The sequence below is a fragment of the Perca fluviatilis genome, chromosome 12 (genome assembly GCF_010015445.1).
Source record: "Perca fluviatilis chromosome 12, GENO_Pfluv_1.0, whole genome shotgun sequence".
NCBI lineage: Eukaryota > Metazoa > Chordata > Actinopteri > Perciformes > Percidae > Perca > Perca fluviatilis.
This window is the reverse complement of record NC_053123.1, coordinates 32,779,762-32,801,582: the sequence shown is the minus strand read 5'-3', so window position 1 is coordinate 32,801,582 and position 21,821 is coordinate 32,779,762. Positions and strand designations below refer to the sequence as shown.

The 21,821-nt window shown below is 41.4% G+C and overlaps 2 protein-coding genes across 2 annotated transcripts; both read right to left on the bottom strand.

Moving 5' to 3' along the window:
- Positions 1-13,285: 13,285 nt before the first annotated feature.
- Positions 13,286-17,495, bottom strand: LOC120570010. Its single transcript, XM_039818230.1, has 5 exons — positions 17,357-17,495; positions 16,618-17,043; positions 16,373-16,433; positions 16,052-16,144; positions 13,286-13,357 (listed from the first exon to the last, which is right to left on the bottom strand). Exons 1-5 carry the CDS (start codon positions 17,468-17,470, stop codon positions 13,299-13,301), a joined length of 753 nt encoding a protein of 250 aa, XP_039674164.1. The 5' UTR covers positions 17,471-17,495; the 3' UTR covers positions 13,286-13,298.
- Positions 17,496-19,184: 1,689 nt separating this feature from the next.
- LOC120569391 lies at positions 19,185-21,407 on the bottom strand. Its single transcript, XM_039817266.1, has 2 exons — positions 19,568-21,407; positions 19,185-19,249 (listed from the first exon to the last, which is right to left on the bottom strand). Exon 1 carries the CDS (start codon positions 21,405-21,407, stop codon positions 19,872-19,874), a length of 1,536 nt encoding a protein of 511 aa, XP_039673200.1. The 3' UTR covers positions 19,185-19,249; positions 19,568-19,871.
- Positions 21,408-21,821: the final 414 nt, after the last annotated feature.

The window sequence follows — 21,821 nt, the reverse complement described above, 5'->3', positions numbered from 1 at the left end:
GAGCATAAAACACATAGTAAAAACAATAAGGCTAAGAGCAACCTTAAAACACTGATTCAAATATACAAAAGGACAACTCAAATAGGAAATCAGTATGCTAATGAAAATAGGTAGGTTTTTACCAACGACTTAAAGATAGCGAGGTTGGGGTACGTGATGCAAGAGACACTATATCTTTTATTTTAAGATAATCATATATACATTTATATTTATATAATCGTTTTTACAGTGTAACAACTCTAAAAACACAGGTGTCCCTAAAAAATACAAATGTTCCCATTTTTCAAACTTATCACTTGTCTTGAAGAATCCACATTACAAAGTGCTCAGTGACATTGTGTCTGTGGCCGAAATAAAAAAAAAGCTCTCGCTGCTCGGCCCCTAATTATCATCCAGGGATTTATTAGAAATTTCCTTAGGTATGTAAGGTACAGTATATTTAAAATGTGGCCAACCGCACTCATCCCAGAGCTGAGATATATAGTACACCCAAAAGTAAGTGAAAGAGCAAGACACTCCAATGGAGTTATTGTTTCCATAGTTTTCTTGCCCTTCATCAAAAGGACCAAAAATATAGTCTATTTAGCAAAATTGTGATAAGACGTATGTGGGTAAATGTAACATACATCATAAGGATGAGAGCACAATAGTAGAATCAGACATAATGATGGCAAAATATTTATTAAGTGTGAATGGATCAAACTGACACTATGACTATGACACTTGTGTGCAGGAAAAGTTTTTAAGCAGGAAGAGGTGTAAAATTATAAATACATGGTCTATAATCATAACCATACAAACTGTTACTTATTTAAAGGAATACGCCACCGTTTCATTCATTCATTCATTCATTCAAACCTTTACTTAACCAGGATAAAAAACTCCTTGAGATTACAAATCTCTTTTACAAGAGTGTCCTGGCAAGTGGCAGCAGCATGGTTTCAAATAAGTACAAAGACAATAACAAGTAAAAACATAGACAGACTTTCACTCACCATATTCAAACAACAATGTCATCATAAAAAAAACTGGGTCCTAAATCGATTTAAAAACATTGACAGACAGACTGCCTTTCTGCAAGGTTGTTGAAATAGTTCTTATCACGGTCTCCCCTGGCTGTAGATAGGTGGGCCAACGCATTTTTTGTCTCAGTGCAAGTAATTAGGTTTTTTTTTTTGTCTTTTGTTGGCTCACTTTTACTCACAACATGCTAACCGGCAACATAGGATTCCATTCACTATGCTAAGCTAACTAGCGGCGGCGCTGCCGGTGTTGCACCGGACTAAAATGATGCATGCACAAAATATGCGTTGGCCCACCTATCTACAGCTAGGGGAGACCCCACCTACCTACAGCTAGGGAGGACCGGGATAAGTACAATTACCGACGAGTCCAAGACAAGTCTGAGACAATAGAAAAAAATTACTCAAACATACGTGAAAGCAGACAGACTTTAAAAAAAATTCATCTACTACAGAGCAGTTTAAAGACTCCTCCCTCTTCTTGTCAGAGTCCACGCACTCGCTGCTGAAAGTGTTAATGATGCACACCTGTTTTCACTAATGAGCACACTATGGGTACATCTCAGGTCGTTAAATTGCATCCACGTTTCCTTCACTTGCTTTCCTTCCTCGCGTCTTAGTCCGGTGCCGGTTGGGGGTGTGATGGTGGCCCCACCCCAAACATTTCTGTTAAACTCAGGCAATCTCTGGTTATTCTCTCCTGATGAAGCCAGCGAAACGTAGAGAGCTCTACTTTGAAGTTCTTTTACAACCTTTTTTTGGCATCTTTTTAACGTGGATGTTAACCCCTTTTTTTAAAGCAGTGATTGCTTTTAATCTCACCGGAGGATTTTAACCTGCAACAGCTCATTTCTATTCAACTAAGGCCTTCTCTGGTGGCAGTTATTCTCTCCTGAGGAAGCCATTACATGGCGAAACATAGAGAGCTCTACTTTCTCTAAGTTCTTTTACAACATTTTTCTGGTCTTTTTTTGAAAAGGAGTGATTGCTTTTAATCTCACAGGAGGATATTAACCTGCAACAGCTCATTTTAATGGAGGATTGTTCTAAGAAACCAGCCAGCCAGGAAACCTAAGGGGTGAGTCAGCTGAATTTATTGTGTGTGCACACTGAAGACTATTTAACTCACCACCTATACAGGATGGTCTTTTATCAGCTTTTAGTGCTGCTTTTTATCCTCTTTTATTAACTTGGAGACTGTGTGGACCCAGGGGGTCCCCAAGAGGGCCCCTTTCTTTCAGACAACGGCCTAAGCACCCACAAGGCCTCCAAACCTGTGAGTTTTAAGTTCTTTTAACCTCACTGTAACCTTTTACTTCACAGCTTTAAGGAGCCTACCTTCCTTTTACTTTTCTCTTTCCTTTCTTAATCCTCCTCTCTTTTTATTCCTCTGTATTTTCCTTTATTGAAGGTTTATTGGGCCTATGTGAACAGGAGTAGTAATATACTGCAGCAAACATGGCAGACGGACGTGGGCGTGTCTATGAAACCGGAAGTCAGAAAACCGTTATATCCGGAATATGTAAATATTGACCGGAAGAGGTGTGTCTATGACGCAAAGACGGAAAGAGACACACCTCTTCCGGTCAATATTTACATATACATCCTGATATAATGGTTTTCTGTTTCTGATTTACATTTTCCGGATATAATGTTTTTTTCTGACTTCCGGTTTCTGACTTCCGTTTCCAGTTTCATAGACACACCTCTTCCGGTCAATATTTACATATTCCGGATATAACTGTTTTCGGTGGGAGGTACTAAGGGAAAGGAAGGCAAGTGGAGGAGTCGAGGAGGAAATTTAAGCGACATGAGATGCAGCCCAGACATATAGGGCCCTATTTTAACTCGCGGCGTGAAGCGCATGGTGCAGGTGCGTTTAGGGCGTGTCCAAATGCACTTTTGCTAGTTTTACGGCAGAAAAAATGTTCCGTGCGCCAGGCGCATGGTTCAAAGGGGTTGTACTTAGTGTCTTCATTAATTTATAGATGTGTTGGGCGTTACATGCAATAAACCAATCAGAGTGTCATCTCCCATTCCTGGGAGCCAGGTCCCAAGCAGGTTAGGTGTTACCACGGCGATTTAACCCGGTAACAAGTAACCCACTGTTGTGATACACAAAACCCTGGGTTGAACCTGAAGTTACATCGTTAAAGCCAAATCTTGCTTTGTAATACAGGCCTTTGGTGTTCTTGTAGTTGTGTTTCTATTATGATTCTGCCCGTATTACTCTGTCTCTCTTGCAGGTGACAGCTTGTTCAATGCTTTATCTGCATCCTTTGTTGTATTTGTGTTTTCTTGTCTCGCTTGTCTAAACCCTGTGATCTATTCCTTGTTTTACCCCTGGTTTAGGAAAGCAGTTAAACTCATAGTTACTCTTTAGATACTGCAGATACCTAGGCCTATGTGTGTGTAGTCATAGCAGTGAGTAACAATGTGTTATGGTGCGCTATTACCAGCAGTGTTTTTTGTTGTTGTTGTGGTGCACGTAGGCTACTCCTGATTTTGTCAGTCATCTCATCTCTTATATGCTGTGTCTCTATGATCCTATCCTGTCCTATTCATGGTAGCTTACTCGTGGACATTGCATCATCACGTGCTGTAGTAGGAGGGATTTTGAATTGAAAAAATACCTGTTTTCTGAACAAGCGTGATTCAATGGTTTTGTTACTTTAGAGAAAAGCCTGTAATGCAGGACTTGGTTGAGACCAACTAGAATATTTGGCAAGACCAATGGCCAAGTCCGAGACAAGTCTGAGTGCAATTACCAACGAGTCCAAGAGAAATCTGAAGCAGTAGGAAAATGTCTGGAGTCCAGACTCTAGTCCAGCCTCGGGCTACGGCATTGCAAGGTGTGTGATGAATAAGTGTGATGGATGAGTTAGTGGCAAACATTTACCCACATCCCAAGAGATACTTCTTAAATTGTTGTTCTCACATTTCAGTTAGATAAGAGATTTCTGTTTACTTTTACTATGTTAAAGGAGGGACGAAAACGTTTCTCAACAGCCCTTGCTGCCACTAGAGGTCTCCGTTTGCCACTAACTGGTTTAGGTGAAGGCCTGTTTTCTCTGTCAGTTCCTTATCAACACACACATGTGGGGCCCATAAGGGTTGGATATGGGCTGGTGAGTGGGACCCATCTGGGCAGCCCAGTTAATTTTGTCTGGGCGTTCCATGGTGGCATGTGGGCAAGCCACTGAAAGAAATATTAACTTACGCATTGACCCCGAGCACACAAGGTGCATATAATCTAACACAAAACTGGGAACTAAACCTATACCCAGATCATTTAGGGGGGAGGCTGACAGTTGGTGCAGTTGATAGCCTTGCCTACCAAATTGCTCATCTGTCCTGAGCTCTGCTGATATTTCAGGATTAAACCACCTTCCCATTCATGTCCTGTCCTTTTTGAGTTCACCTCTCACACCCATAATAGCCCATATGGCCTTTGGAGCATTTAAGAAAGGCACGAGCAGGTGCATCACAATAAAAGCATCGGGTAATGCTACCCTGAAATGTACACCATTGTACACAATACCACTCTAAGAAAAGGCTTTCATATTCTTGCACATTTGCGGGTTTGGACGCACCTGAGTACACTCCAATTACAAACACACTACACCCTGTAATTTCCTTAATCCTACCCAGAATACTCATACTGGAGCTACGGAATAAGGGCAATCCATCAATGTTAATTCAAAGTGTGAGAGCATCAGTTACAGGACCCCCCCCAGCCATATTTGTCACATTGCAAAATCTGTCAGTGGACATAAGAGTTCTGGCATCCATTGAGATATCAAGGCCCTTCCTCCTTAGGATTTTAACAAGTGCAGACAGCGCTGTTTGTGATACATTGAATTCTGCAGCCCACTCTTAAGGCCTAATGCTTTGCACTAGCACGTCACCCCTTCTCCAGAATGGACCTACCAGCCCACTCATTCCTAGGCCCAATACAACCTCAACAGCTACAAAACAATCACATCATTGTTTTGACAGCCAAGCAACAGGTGTCAAGTATGCAATTAAAGATAATTTTTTAGGGGCATTTTAGGTCTTTATTTCCACAGGACAGATGAAGACATGAAAGGGGAGAGAGAGGGGGAATGACTAGCAGCAAAGGGCCGCAGGTCGCAGTCGAACCCGTGGCCGCTGCGTCGAGGAGCAAACCCCTACACATGTGCGCCTGCTCCACCAACTGAGCTAACCCAGCCACTCAAGTATGCAATTAGTGAAAATAACATCCAGTCCTCTGTAACAGAACTGCTATTACAACAAAAACTACTAATATCACCACAGCTGAAATCACATTTGTTTCTGGAAAAGATCTAAAGCAAGGCAATTTTAACATTAGCCTACATTTTTTAGAATGTTGAGATGTAACGTTAGCCTACCATCTCTCTCCTTCTGTCATGTGCGCACTGCGTTTACTTCCTTGGTCTAATTTTCTCTTGTGCGAGTAAAACCTAGGCCATTACAAAAGAACAAATGACTTGAGACAAAATCACCTAATTCACCGACCACTGATCTAAGTCCATTCTCTCCCAAACAATGATACACCAGTAGTCATTGGCACGTTCAAGAAAACTGGAGGGAAGGCAACAGACAAAAAAAGCACACAATAGGAAAACGTTACATCTGAAGCGTTTAAAGACTCTATTTGTCCATTGTTTATTTCTAAAGAAACACGACAATGTATAAAAGGCTCCATTACCTTGTACCTCACGTTATGGCTCCGTAGCAGACGTTTTTATAAAAATAGGCTAACGATTGGGTCATAACCACGCGACTTACTGTCGCATAGTAGAGGAATTACCGTATAGTACAGGAGAAGCTCGCAGACATTTTCGACTCACATTAGCTGTTTACGTTTAAATACTAATGTTAACTAGCATTTTAGTTAGCAATAATTAGCCTGTTCCCATGTTATCTCCTTGCATATACCTAAGCTCTCCGTCTCTGCAAGATTGGGAATGATTGAGATTTCTCTTGGCACAGCTACCAGAAGACTTCACACTTTCAGACAGGTTGCTCACGTCACATCTACGTCTTCAAGCTCAGTTGGAGGCTGCTCAGTAACGCTCAGCCATCACCGGAAAAGTGCTTCTAATATCCTTCACCGGTCTCCGTCCAGAGTAACGGGATCTATTGCTCCATTTTATATACAGTATGTCAATGGGTCAACTGCCTTGCTAACAAGTTCACAACCATGGCCCCTTCCGTACATTCTGGTGCACTCCGGCAGCACTTCAATCCTCTTTACCTGCTAAATGGCATTGTAAGGCATATTTGTAGTGGTAGAGTGTGATCCCCCCCGAAGCGCTTATTATTATAAGAGCTGTGAGAGTGAACAATAACAGTAAAGGTTTGGGCCTTAAAACCACTGTAGAGCTGAGAGGAGCTGCACAATCGGGAGATAATTCTCTGTGGATTTGTGACTGACAACGACCAATCTCACATTACACATGCTAATTGAATCCCTTTTTTTAAATCTAAAAAATTCCAATTGATGAAATTATTGCATTCTCAGACACAATATCACCTGAAAAAACAGTCCTGTTCAGTAATGATTACATCATATGTTAATGAGTTCATACTGATGCTTGTTTGTCTTCACACCTCTGGTGGCAGTGACACCTCATTGGTCGAGATGTCATCATGTGACTAACCCATGCAGGTGTGAACAAACTTCCTGTCCAGAGGGGTTCAGCACACCGCCTTTAGGAGCCACTAATGGGCTGCAAACATTGTTCATAGAGAGGTAAATCAAATCTCACGGGACCTGTTGGGAACTGTTTGTGTGTCTGACGATGTCCACTATACACAACAGAGTAAATGATCATTGACCCATCAAACACTGATCTATGGAGAATTGAGTTTTGGCACTTCAGTTTTAGCTAATTAAGACATCATACTGTAACATTCACACAAACTTTGTCTTATTAATTTGCTGAAGACTACTTTGTTTTAATGCAGCTTTTCTTTTTAATACCATATGGTAGTAAGCATGGCTTGAAGTTAACTTTTTTGACCACCAGCCACACAGGCTTTTTACCAGCCATATTTTTGCCTAATTAAGTTGAAACACAGGAAAAGTACAAGTATCGTTATTCAACTTCGTCAAGAATACACATTTAAATGCTGTAAAGTTCTTAACGATTATGCACAATCAAGTTATATACATTTTTCTTTCAGGAGAACCCGGGCTATCAGGATATGCATTCTGCAAGGATGCCACATAAATGTATAAATTGTTACATGACTATAGAGACAAAAGAAAAGACTAAACAGAAATGTTTTGAAATCACACAAAGAACAATAATGACTTCCTTTTGGCTTTTAAAAAGTGTTCTTCTAGGTGTTGGCAATCAGGACAAACAAGAATAAACTCTGGATCTAACAAAAATATAAAACTATTAGGTTTTTTTCCCAGAAAATGTTATCCAAAAATGTTATATGTGTCAGCTCCAGAGCATTATCTGTTTGCTATTTGACATCAGTAGACCAAACTATTCACTATTCATACTACTCATTTCAACCTCCAGGCTTCATTTTGGCATTCTTTTCTTTCTCTCCTCTGCTTTCCAATACACACACACAGACCTGGTAAATAAGACCCTCCTGTAAGGTCTCTCTATTGGTTGAGTAAACTCGATCCCCCAAAATGACTTGCTGTCATTGGTTGATCCAGCTGTCCGTCAAAGTGCCCTTACCAAAGATGGCATCCAGCTTATCTTTCTGGCTGGATCAGCCTGGTCTCATAGCATTCCGTGAAATGATAACGAACTGTTAACACCGCATTACGTTGTGGTGGTGGCGGCGAGTGCCGTGACTGTTTATACTTGCGCGTGGTGATCGCAAGACTAGTTGCAGTCTTCTCCTGAACAGAGGTGGCACTAATGAGGAAAGGCTACCGACTTTGCTATTTCTTCGGACTAGAAGAAGAAAAAAAAGGTAAACAACAGCAGAACTGGCACTAGCATTTAGAATTAAAAACTACTGAGTCAGCCGTTGAGACACTGAGATGGCCTAGCAAGATCAAACCAGACCGGCTGTTCTCATTAAACATACGTACATATAGCTACGCAAAGTATACTACTGTATTTTGTATGCATTCCAGGTATTAGTCAGGACCAGTGCCTCCGTTAGTATCTGCCTCCACAACGTCAAAAGTCAGTTTCATTCGAGCGGGCAGAAATGAACTTTGAGGAGTTTACCTGCAAGAGCACATGGTGGCCGCTCTGTGCGCGTGATGCTTAGTTTTACACGTTTTATTCTTTCCCTCTCCCTATGTTTTGTTTCACACTCGCAGCTGCCTGTACAGCTCTTGATAGTTGAAGTTATATAATTTGCTCATGAGCATGCTCGGGACATATGATATAAACTTAGGCCATAAAAGACAAAGCATGGGGCTATTACTAGGAAGCTGTTGAAGACTTAAAGGGATATTTCACCGCTAGAAAGATGAATATGTATTAAATTGGGTCATTTATGTAGTAGAAATGTGAACAAATTTTAGAAGTTGGTGCCTTATAGACCGAGAATAGACAGAGAATGTATTTTTGGCTCATGTCCATTTCACGCACACCGCACCAATGTATCCCAGTGGTACACATGTGTGGTAGTTTGAATGCACATAATTGTTGTAAAAGTTGCTGCTGAAAAGAGAGCGCCTGTTTAGCTTAGCTTCAAGATGGCTGACAGTCGAATCGCATTGGCTAGTGACAGTCCCACCCCCTATGGGCTGGTTGAAAACATGTGGAACTAGCTGGCTGTAGTCCATAGCCTCTGGGCAAAAATGCCTCCGATGACGCTAAATGACTTTTTTCCAGACCCACAATACAGAGAAATCTAGTCTCAGGGGGACATGAGGGAGGGAAGTGTAACGGGTTGTATATGGGTTCTGTTAAATTGCTGCATAAATGGGGACAGCGCCGTCTGCCAGCGTCACTTTCACATTGCTCCGCGGCGCTAAAAGTAACGAATTATGGGTAATCCACAGCAGAACTCCTGATAACTGCTGTGGCAAGTCGCATGTTAAATGCTGCAGAGACAATATTAGCCAAAATGCTTTAAAGCCCACCACACAATGTTTTATTTTACTGTATTTTTGTTGTGATGTAATTTAGAGATTAATGCTGTTTGTTTGGCGTCGAGTGAGTCATTAGTTTTAGGCTCAGAGCTGAATGCTAAATGTAGCTTATTTTGCATGTCTTCTAATGCTATTCCTCCGTCTGACTTACTGTGCGTTGTGTAGGGCTGTTTATGTCTCTGTACGTGATGTCGACATGCCTATCCTGATTAGCTTGGTTTCCCAATGTGCAGGTAACTGTTATTGAATTTGATGTTGTCTTTTCTTATGTGAAAAATGTATAAAGTTACCAGTGTTGGTAACTTTTATACAGTAACGTAACTACTTTTTTCGGGAAAAAGTAAAGTAACGCGTTACTACTGAAAATTTGGTAACGAAACGTAGTTCCTTTTCAATTCGGCGCAACGTTACTTTTCCCAGGGACAGATTTGACAGCGACACTCTCAGCTGCGCGCTCGCAAGCTCCACACGGACGTGACAGAGGCTGGTGGTAGCGGAGCAATGCTGCAGCCAATGCTAGCTAACTTTTGAGAGCGTCGAGAGCGGCGCTCTGAGCGGAGAGCTATGTGACACATGCCACTACATGGCTGAGGACTGGCGGTTAAATCGGCCGTCCTACAAACCGAGCACGCCGGGCAGACACAAAGCTGACAACCTCACAGATGAATGCCGTGAAGATGGGCTCATACATAGACTAGGCTACACGCAGCGGACCGCTGCGGACTTGTGTTGGTCGCACGGACACGCAAGGACTTCCAGAAAAGAGGCCGCATGAGTCTACGACAATGCACGGACCATCGTGGCTGCGCGACCAGTACTACAAGTAGATATGGACATTACGCATTAACACCGTGTAACGCCGATGACCTGCCGATGTGCATTCAACCCGCGCTGGACTCGTTCATAATGAATCAGCCGTCCCTCTGTGAGTAGAGAATCTGCAATGTAGTCTAGTTCAGACACTTCACTGATGAACCAGAGAATGGCTTTATGGTCAAAGATAGCTTTTGTATAATTAACTTCAGTCTCTGCCAGAGACAACTGCTTTTAAAAGTAACGTAAAAGTAACAAGTAAAGTAAAAAGTTACTTTCCATAGGGGGTAACTAAGTAAAGGATTACCTTTTTAAGAAGTAACGAGTAACGAGCAAACACTACTTTTTAAAAGTAACTTCCCAACACTGAATGTTACTTTATATTATACTATAAGAGCTATATTCCGGTGTTGAAGACACTGTACTGTTTCATATACTGTATTTTTAAAAAGCAGAAATGCCTTAGAAGCTGAGGATTTAATTTATTTTATTGTACATTTACTGTGAAATAGACAAAGTATTGTAAAATCACCATTCCACTATACGATCACAGTTGAATAAGTTGAATAAAAAAAGCAGAACTCCTGATAACTGCTGTGGGCTGTTTATGTCTCTGTCCGTGATGTCGACATGCCTATCCTGATTCAGCTTGGTTTCCCCGTGTGCAGATGCAGCCCCACCCCTCCTCAACGCAGTTCCTTGTAACCCAGTAGGTCAGAGATGTACAACTTCACTACAGTTTGTGCCTGCAAAAAGCTGCCAGACAACACTGTTTTCTAAACGTAGCCAAACTTAGAAATACAGAGTTTTGTTGAGCTGAAAGTCTCAATTAGCTTTAAATCAACTCATTTGGGAACGGTCTGAATGTGACAGACGTTCATTAATATGAAAAAGTAACTCACTAAAGCTTTAACCCGAGACAATACACTTTCTGGATGACGTCACATTACGTACAGCAAAAGCTGTACCAATGTTTTGTTGTTGCTTTTTTATAACAAAGCTGTTCAACAGAGTGGCCCCATTTAACGGAATGAGAGGGCCGTCTTTTTTTTTACACACTCAATGCAGCTTCAAACCTCAGAATCGCCTCTCACTGAGATTTCCGGGACAATTTTAGAAAAATAGCCTTTAATGCCCCTAGTGGCCATTAATAGTGTCTGGTTATGTTTTATGTTTCTTAGACTGATCAATGCCCTGGCTTTGCCAGCGTTGTCAGGCTTGCCACTCCTGATAACCCATGTTCTTAGAGACATGCTAAACAAATTCTCTCAACCCCCACCCACAGTTTTTAAAGCTTTTACTGTTACTGAAGTTTTTACTTTGACTGTAGTTTTGTTTTTGTTCTGGAGTTTTTAACATGTCGTTATTGTCTCTTGTCGTTTCTGTGACCAGTTAATCACTTATTGTGAAAAATCAATTAAAATGCACGACAATACATTGTGAATATGTCTTTTGTTTATTATGATTTCTCACTTTACAACAAATCACTATGCTAAAATAAAATTAATAAATAAATAAAATTTAAAATTGCAACCCATTACACTTTACATAATTTGTTAAACTTTAACTTTCTCTGTCCTATGATTACATGTTTCTCTGGAAATGTGACTGCAATGATCTGATGAACTGTAGATAATCCTGTCTTTTCAAATCTATTTTTTATAAAGACAAGAAATGTTAAATATTGATCAAATTTGAATGACACTAAACTGAAACGATTAAAACAACTTTGTAAAAGGAACATGATCTTTTTGTACTGTTTTATGTGAAACACAATTACAGTTCACAGCTGATGTTTTTCTATACTTGACAAGAAAGTGTGGCTGTTCAGGGGCATCTTTTTTCACTATAAAACAGAATTTCTGTTTTGCAACTTAATGGACATAAATTACTTGGATTATGCTTCAGGCAAACATAGTGACATAAATACAAAGCTTTAGTAGCTCTTTTGTTGCTGCGTTGAAAGCTTTCCTATCACAAAGAAAAAAAGGTTCCATGGGAAAAAAGTGTCATATATATGTAAATACTTGAAAAACAGTATGTTTATATATATATTATGACTCTTAAAATGCACCAAAAAAAGAAAGAAAAAAACTTTTGTTCCTAAGCTGAAAGGGAAGATGATGTTTTTGTACTGACAGCTTAATCTGAAACATTTTGTTTTATATATATTGTAAACATACGTGAAAGTGTGGCTGTTCAGCAGCATCTTATTTTCTCGGTGGCCCAGCAGGCCTGTGATTTCTGTTAGTAACAAAATGGACATAAATTCCAATGATGCCTTAACCAAACATAGAGACATAAATACAAAGCTGTAGTAGGTTTCTTGTTGTGTTAGGTTGAAATGTTTCCTATCACAAAGAAAAAAACGTTCCCTAGGGAAAAAAAGACTAAGTGTCATACATGTGTGAATTTAAAGCTTACATTAAACTGGGTGATGACCTAGAAACAGTATATGGTGCTTATGACTCTCTTTAAATGCAGCAGCATCAGAGAGACAAAATACACAACAAGATAAAGCTGAAGCACAGGTCTTTCAATTGTTGATCATACACAATTTAGAGTTAAAGACAGGAAAGCATATGTTCAGCTTCTGTATTTGATAATGCACTCACAGCCTCTCTACAGCATGTTGGTCTCAGAGGAGCCAGGCTGCAGTATCTGAAGAGTTACAATGAGTTTAACTGCTTTTCTAAACCAGGGGTAAAACAAGGCATAGATCACAGGGTTTAGACAAGAGTTAGAATAGAACACAAAGATAACATAGGATGCAGATGACGCATTGAGCAAACTGTCACCTGCAAGAGAGACAGAGTAATATGGGCTGAAACATATTAGGAAAACAAGTACAAGAACACCAAGATTCCTGGCTGCTTTCAGCTCTGATTTCTTTGCCTTTGGAGTCACTGAATGCTGGAGTGTGACAGCTGTAATGTGAGAGCGCATGGCACGAGCCTGAGACACAGCCACGGCAAATACTCTCAGATACAGAGCTATGATGGCAGTAACTGGAAGAAAAAAGATCAAAACAAACTCAACAGTCAATGAGATAGGGTCAAAGAAAAACACACATTCTCCGTAGCAGGATTTATACTTCCTTGGTTGAGTCGGAGGATTCAGAAAGCTGTAGGAAACAGAATAGAGCCAACACATGTAAACACAGAATTTAACTCTTCTCCCTGTGACTTTAGTGGTGTAGTGCAGAGGGTCACAAACAGCCACATAACGGTCAACTGATATGAGAACTATGTCACCTATTGAGGATGAGGTACTGATGGTTGAAACAATAGTATACGTAGCACACACAATGTCACCAAAAAACCAGCAGGATGTTTTTCGGAGAACTTCTACAGGCATCAGCACGAGGCCCACTAGAAGGTCAGAGACAGCCAGAGAGAGGAGGAGGATGTTGGTGGGTGTGAGGAGCTGCCTGGAGGGAAAGAAAAAGCACCATTAAACCAACAAGAATGACAAAACAACCCAAAAATAGTATTCAAAATATAAAACAAAAATCCACATGATTTTGAATATTTTTCAATTAACCACATCAGTAGTTATCATCTTTTTAAGTGTAGACAGTTAAAATGACTTGGTTGAGGTCACGGTGGACAGAAACAATGCTTAATATTGGTAAGAGAGTGGACATGAACAACAGTCTCTGGCATCAAAGTCAGACATTTGGAGCAACATTATTCAGAACTAGCTCAAAGACAATTCTTCTAAATATACAGCAGCTGTTCACATTTTTAAGTTACAATTCCTGTAGAGAGAAGCTGAGAAGTTAATATCTGCCTGAAGTGGGAGATAGAGATGATGATGAGCAGGTTGAGAGTCACAGTGATCAGAGAGATGGAGTAGAACACAATGGTAACTGTTGGGGGCCAAGGAGGCGAGGGCTTCCAGCAGGAGGTGGGGGGACTGAGTACCCAGGGGCGCTCATGTAAGGAGAGCCCAAAAAGATGCTAGAATTAATAGCTGTGGATGCAGGGAGGGGTCCATAGAAAATGCCTTTCTACAGGGCCCAGAATTTTGAGCTACACCCGTGCACATACCTTGAACTGGTAAAATAAGCCGGTAACCCCGACGCGCGCAGAGGCGCGAGGGCCCGTCCATCGCTGCTCGCAGCTTTAATTATTTTTCTTTTTCCCGTCAAATGAATTGGCTTTTTGAGGGGCTTAACATATTCAAAAACTCACCAAATTTGGCGGTCGCATCAAGTCTGGTGAAAATGTACGTATTTTAAGGATTTCAGGAATAGGCGCAGAAAAATGGCTCGCTAGCGCCCCCTAGAAAGTTAAGAAAATTGAGCCCCTGCAGTGCGTTTAACGTAGACTCACGAAACTTGGTACACATATGTAACATGTCAAGATGTACAAAAAACTTCATTAGAGCCATACCCTAAACCCAACAGGAAGTCCGCCATTTTGAATTAAATGTTCGAAATTAGTGCGATTTTGGCCATTTCCACATGTCGTACTTTAACGAACTCCTCCTAGAGATTTCATCCGATCAACTTCAAACTCGGTCTGTGCCATCTTAAGATGTTAAAGATGAAAAGTTGTTAAAAGAAAAACTTTTCGTCATAGGGCGTGGCCGTGGCAGGGCGGCCATTTTGTGCGTTTTGCCGCCGAGACAGGAAGTGGGTGTAACTCGAGTGTACATTCTCCAACTGGCTCGAAACTTTTCAGGATTCATAAGAGTCCAACCCTGAGGACAAATAAAGGCCGATATTTACTTAAAGTCATAGCGCCCCCTAGTGGCAACAGGAAGTAGGCCTAAAAGTCAAGGTGCTATACTTTAACGAACTCCTCTTAGAGATTTCATCCGATGGACTTCAAACTTGGTCTGTACCATCCCAACACCTTAACGATGAAAAATTATTAAAAGAAAAACTTTTCGTCAGACGGTGTGGCGTGGCGGCCATTTTGAGTGTTTAGCGATGAACAAAGAAGTTGTTGTAACCTGGGTGTACGTTGTCGTATATCTGCCCGAAATTTCTCACTATTGACAAGGGTCCAGGCCTGAGGACACCTACAGGCCAAAATTGACTTTTGGTCATAGCGCCCCCCGCTGGCAACAGGAAATGCGCCTTATGACAAACATCATCCGATTTACATGAAACTCAGAATGTGTGGTCTACATGTGATAATGATCTGCCCCCTATACTTAAACCACGCCCACTTACGCAGGCCACGCCCCCTTTCATAACATTTGAACTGTTTAAGGTAGAGTCTTGTGTGAGGTGTCATTGAACTCAGCAGAGACTTCGTTTTTAATTGGTGATGGTTTGACCCACCCCCTATGCTTAAGCCCCCCCCCCTTTCATAAAGTTGTAACCCTTTAAGGTATACCCTTGTGTGGGGTATCATTGAAGTCAGCAGAGACTTCCTTATTCATTGCTGATGATTTGGCCCGCCCCCTATGTTCAAGCCACGCCCCCTTTCATACATGCTGACCCATCTAAAGTAGAGTCTTGTGTGAGGTATCATTGAACTCAGCAGAGACTTCCTTTTTAATTGGTGATGGTTTGACCCACCCCCTATGCTTTAGCCACGCCCCTTTTCACAGCTAATGAACCGTATGACGTAGAGTCTTGTGTGAGGTATCGTTGAACTCAGCAGGGAGTTCTCTTTTCATTGTTGACGGTTTGCGGCGTCTGAGTGCCGCACAAATGCACGGTCGCAAGGAGCGGTGTCAGCCGGTAACCCCGACGCGCGCCGAGGCGCGAGGGCCCGTCCATTGCTGCTCGCAGCTTTAATTCATCTTGCTCTCTCTCTGCCCTTCTCCCTCTCTATTCTCCTCACTCCTTTGTGCTGTCAACCAGAAGGCAAATGTAATCGACTAATCAACAGAGAATGTATGTGTAGGCTACCAAAGATTATAAATTCACCTATAACCTATGTGAATATGGGGTTGCTGTTCAGTGTAGTGGGATAATGTTAAAGGCTTATCTTATACTTTCTCACCTGAACCTGGCTGGTTTCTTTAAAAAAAGTAAAAATAAAAAAATAAATAAATAAATAATAAAAACTCCACACAGAAAGGACCAGGGCTGGACCGGGGTTTGAACCAAGTTACCATACAGCCCATAGAAAACATAATATAAACAAGTGCTTTAACCTACTTCTTTGACGCGATGGACTTTCTTGCAGTCTGTCATTTTCACTCCCTTGACTGATGAGCTCACTTTCACTTGTGGAAGGTGACACTGTATGAACTAAATTACATGATGTTATGGACAAAAGAAGGGAAAATATATATCAGTAATTGGAAACAAAGTACTTAACATTTTTAATTTAAATACCCATATCTGAATTTTGGGATGAGCAGAATTAATAATACATTTAAAAAAAGTATAAATAAATGATAAACCCATTGCTTTAAGAAAATAACTGTTGACTGTGCTTACAACCTGTTGCGAAACATTTCAAATTCTCAGACCCACCTCTCCTTCTCCAGCCCACAGGACTTTCAAAGTCACTATCGGAGAGTTCCTCAGGTTCCTCCTGGAGAAAAAAGTATGTTATGTGTGATATATAATACATCAAGCCAGTGGCAATGCTAGTTAACCTAAAAAAAGGATATGCTATTTATGTAAAGAAGCAGAATAAGCAACAAAAATATTTTTACTTCTAAAACATTGAATGTTGCCCATAACTGAAACTCTGTACTGTCATATAAACTGTTTACCTGTACAGGTTTGCGTATTAATGCCATTATATAGAGACAAGTGGCTGAACTAATCGAGGCAACTTCCTTTCCACCCCACAGAAAACTGCTCGAGACGTTTGGTTTCATTAGTCTTTTGCATCCCTTGACTGTACTCAAATACTCAAATGGGAATGACTGGCCCATAGACAATGCAAACGTTCTTCTGAAAATGGCAGTAATTTCTTCTTTAAGTTGTGCTTCAGACCAGTCAGATGTAAAGGAGATCTTCCCAATAAGGCCATCTCGTGCCAAATTTGCTCTTGAGTCTCCCCTTGGAATACGGAATGTTGATGCTGAAGAAAAAAGCAAGCACACAACATCTCTTGTATAGTGTTTGCAGGCTTTGTTTTTTCTGACAAAACGTGAGTGTGTAGCAGGCCTTTGAAGAACTGATGGAAATGGAACCTGAAATCAATGGAAACACAGACACCTGTGCATTACAATAGAGCAATACGTTTTTAGTTAATTGTGAATGCAAACTGTAGATGCAAACCAACTAACTGGTAGTATCATCAACCCATCATGGGGTCTCTATACGATTGATCGATTACTAGGTGGTTCCTTAACCTTTTTTTTGTCAATAAGCAATTTATTAAATCAAAATGCTGGTGTTGTGTAAAATATGCCACCATGATTGGAACTAATGCCGAAACATTACACCACACAAATTAAATAACCAACAAACAGCCATTTAGGTTACAGGAGTATGAAAGTATACCGAGCGGTATGATGTCCCAGTGGAGGTGGTGGGTATGGCTGGCCCCGGTGGGTTATTGTAGGTGGTGGGAGCCTGAAGAGACATTAGCAAAATATTAGCAACATTAAATTTCATGTGTTTTTAATGTTTATATGCCCAGCAGTCAAAAAACAGTGTTGAGATTGGCAAAGGACAAAAAAGCAGGAAAATGCAGAAACAAAGAGATACATTTTATGCTTTTTTACAGTATACACACTCATTCACATTAAATTAAATGTCTTTATCATTGTGACTGCCTCTGTCCTCCATCAGCATTGCTCTCTCTCTAGCCAAACAGAGAACGGTTTTATCTTGTGAGTAAAGGCCAGCAGGTAAGCCAAGGTGAGATGTCTGACTGAGGACAGAGGCAGATTTCCATTTGACCAACAATTCACAGTGTCATTTGTGGGCCTGAGGGGTGACAAGTAGTCTCCATTAGCTGTAACGCTAAATTATATAATTTATGCTTTGCTGGTCAGAACATCTTCACATAATCTTGAACTCACATTTACTCATGAGTTCATCCCACTGCGTAACTTAACCGGTGTGAGTTTTACGGTTTATAGAAACAAATGTGCTACACATAAAGTGCATTGGTGCTAGTAGCAAATCTCTACTGGCTACCGTTAGCTAGTTTAGTTAAGTTAGCCTTGACAAGAATCCAATGCTACGTGATTTGGAAAACATAGCACTTACTTCGAGGTGGCCTGTGGTGGCCCTGAGGCAGTTGCTGTCGCTGTTGAAAAAGTTTGAATAGCTGCCGGGCGCGGCTCTGCCGATGTTCTCGGCTGGCCGCCGTTCGTTGGACATTTTCACAGCGCCACCATGGGCCGACATTACCGTTACCTGGTCAGGGCGGGCGGGGACGCGCTCTTGCTGGCCTTCATGCAAGCGAACATGACAGATCAGTCAAAGTGAGCCCCCTCGTGGCTGGCTATAGTGGCTACAGGTCATAAGTCTCGCCCCCTTCATAAAAGTGACACTAAAAACTCAAAGTACTCTTCAAATACAGTTTCTCCAAACGTGTTTATTATTTAGGTAGTTATTATCACGATAATCCATGTCCAAGAGTCCATTTCCCCGGATGAGATGTTTTTTTATTCATTATTTGACACTATAAACACACACTGACCTCCTCGAGCTTTTATTTTGGTACTTCCGTTTACCGGCATTTTGAATTTGCATATTAGCTAAATATTTAGTTTCACCCGAAACATTTAGATTCAACATTTAGATTTAGATTTATATTTAACATTTATATTTAACATTTATATTTAGATTTAGATTTAATATTTAGATTTAACATTTATATTTATATTTAAATTTAACATTTAGATTTAGATTTAACATTTAGATTTAACGTTTAGATTTAGATTTAACATTTAGATTTAACATTTAGATTTAGATTTAGATTTAACATTTAGGTGTAACATTTAATGTTTAGATTTAACTATTTAAAATATCTCTAAGTTGACAAATATTGTTCTAAATGTGCTAAAAAGTGACCCTCAAAAATTCATACCAGTTTTTTAAACATTGTTTGAAGCTAAATGTGACAAAATGTTGCTGTTATTTTCAGAGGGAGCCGCTTTACAAACGGCACCCCATACTAGTCAAGACCGAGTCCAAATGAGAGACAGAAAAATAGAATCCTCTTCAAGACCACGTAGATACTTGTTCATAATGTATGTCAAGTTCACAGGGGGTTTTACTTTACTTCTGCCCAAACTTGAAAAAGGCCTTGGCCATCACCAGGGTTAAATGGAATCAACTCAAATGATTTCTTCTTTAATCTTCCTTCTTTGCTTTATTTAGACAGTTTTCCATGTTCAATTAAGCAAATAATAAGAAGTCTCATTTAGTTAGGTTGAAAACCTTTACAAGAAAAGAGAAAACAAAACACAAAATACAGCAATTACTTAAAACTGCCTATCAAATATACAAACAAATATAAAGTTCTCCTTAACCTTACATTAACTTCAATAAGCAACATTACTTCAAAAAACATTATCAAGTCATTACCATGGCATTACTCCCATGCTACCACTATCACACTGTTACATGAACTAACATGAGTGCAAGGCATTTGGAAATTGACTACATTAACTTTCAACTTTCAATTTCACCATCAACATTCGCATTTAACATTAAACTTTTGACAAATATCAACATCAAACCATTAGGCTATCTCACCAGTAGCATCCCTGGAAATGCCCAGCAAGTAAAGTCCTTCCCCACTCCATCTATTTTCAACAGCAGCTCACAACATATGCTTCACAGCCTCTCACTGCATGTGCTTGAAAATAACTTTGCACTTCCTGATTTCTGGCATGAGGACTGGAAAGTCTCAACTTCCTTTTTCAAAATAAAAGTCTCTTTTTCTCAATACAAAAGTCTCTCCGTTTGCGATCTAACAGCACACCTCCCACTTGAGCTCCTGGTTCCAGAACCCAAGGAGGTCACGTCAAGTTTCTTTGGAGCGTGGCGGATCTTCTCTTCATTGCTCCTCCACTGGAATCAACACAACAAGACGCCTAACGTCTCTGTGTAGGATTGTTGCAGGGATTTTATTGGAAAGCTTCTTCGTTGCTGGCGTACTCCTGCTATGTTCTTCATGGGATGGCTTCTTGATCATGACCGGATAGCTGGGAAACGTCCTGACTCTGACGTCTCGCACAACTCCTTTCTTGTCAGGACACACACTGATCACTCTGCCTAGTTTGAATTGACCTCTTAAGGCATTCTGATCTGCAAGCCAAACAACGTCTCCTACTGCAACATTCCTCTCCTTCGTGTGCCATTTGCTTCTGACGAAGAGGTTCGGGCCTGCCAATTGACACCACTTCTTCCAGAATTTATTCACCTCTGACTGGATCACTCTCAGCCTTTTGTAGGGGTAACCCTCGAACTGGAAGTCTCCTGGGTCTCCTCTCAAACTCGCTCGCCCCAGCAGGAGAGAGTTTGGAGTGATATACTCCACACAATCCTCCTGGATTTGTGCTCTCGCATCTACAGGCCTCTCGTTAGCGAGATTGGCTGCCATATATACAAAAGTCTGGAATTCTCCCCATGTGAAGACTCCATTGCCACCTACATTCTGGAGGGCTCTCTTTACAGTTCGCACTGCTGCCTCAGCTGCTCCATTTCTATGAGGCGAGTCAGCTGGATGGATCTTCCAGGACCACTTTGTGCCATGCTTGGCCGCCTTTTCCTTCACTCCTGATCTTTCCAGGTGCTCCAGGAACCGATACAGGTCTTCAAGAGCAGGTTTGGCCCCGACAAAGTTGGTGCCTGGGTCAGACCATACCTTGCTGGGGTGTCCCCTCAGCGACGTAAATCTCTGATAGGCCAGCAGAAATCCTTCTGCAGACATATCACTGACAATATCAGCATGAATGGCTCTGGATGCCATGCAACTGAACACGATACCCCACACTTTCAGCCTCGCTCTCTTCTTTACCTCATCTTTCACTTCATATGGCCCAAATAGGTCCACGGCAGTGAACTGATATGGAGCTGCTGGTGCGGTCCGCTCAGGCGGCAGGTCGCTCATTATTTGCTGGCATCTCTCTCCTCTCGCTTTCCTGCAGATGACACAACTGTCCACTGCTTTTTTGGCTATCCTTCTTCCCTTAACCACCCAGGCTTTTCTCCTCATCCTCAACAGTGTTCCTGCTATACTCTCATGATTGACATTGTGTGCCTCTCGCGCAAGCAGTGTAGAAATCCATGCATCTTGAGGGAGAATGGGCACAAACGATTTGTCTTCTCTGAAGGCCTGGATTCTGCCGCCGCAGAGAAGGAGTCCATCTTTGTGCTTAACCACCACTAGCCGGTTGAGCGTAGTGTCAGGGAATGTTATGCCTTCTTGAGCTGCCAAGGAGAGAGTTCTGAAGGCATAGTCGCAGTTTTCAACATTGAGAACAAGAACTTCTTCTTTTGAGGGTGATGCCTCCCACTTTGATTTCTTTTGGGTCTGATATTTCAGGCCTAGCCAGCTGTCAGCAGCCTGTCGTACCGGAAACGAGCGCATTCACCAGCCTGGACAAGCAGCTAAATCTCTTCACCTCCAAAAGATTTTTGACAGCTGAACTGGAAAGTGTTTTCCTCATTGCGCGGCTTCACCCTGCTTCACTCCTGGATCAATCTCTGATGCATCAGGGGAGACAGTCAGGTGGGTTGGGTCAGCATCATTCCTTTCAACAGAGTCTTCAGTTTTGGTGTGCTCCTGGGAGGTGACCCCACGGCATCTCTTCACTTGACCTCTTGTTACTACTGCTGAAAAGGCCTTCCTCTGTAGCTTACTAATGCTTTCCCTAGCGTCAGTTACCACTTCCGCTGACTTTAATTGGCCATTCTTCTAATGGCCTCCTCAAAACTCCGGTCCACTTTGCCATGTCTCTTGCAGATCTCGCTTCGACGCTCCCTAGTAATGATGTCTGCTATA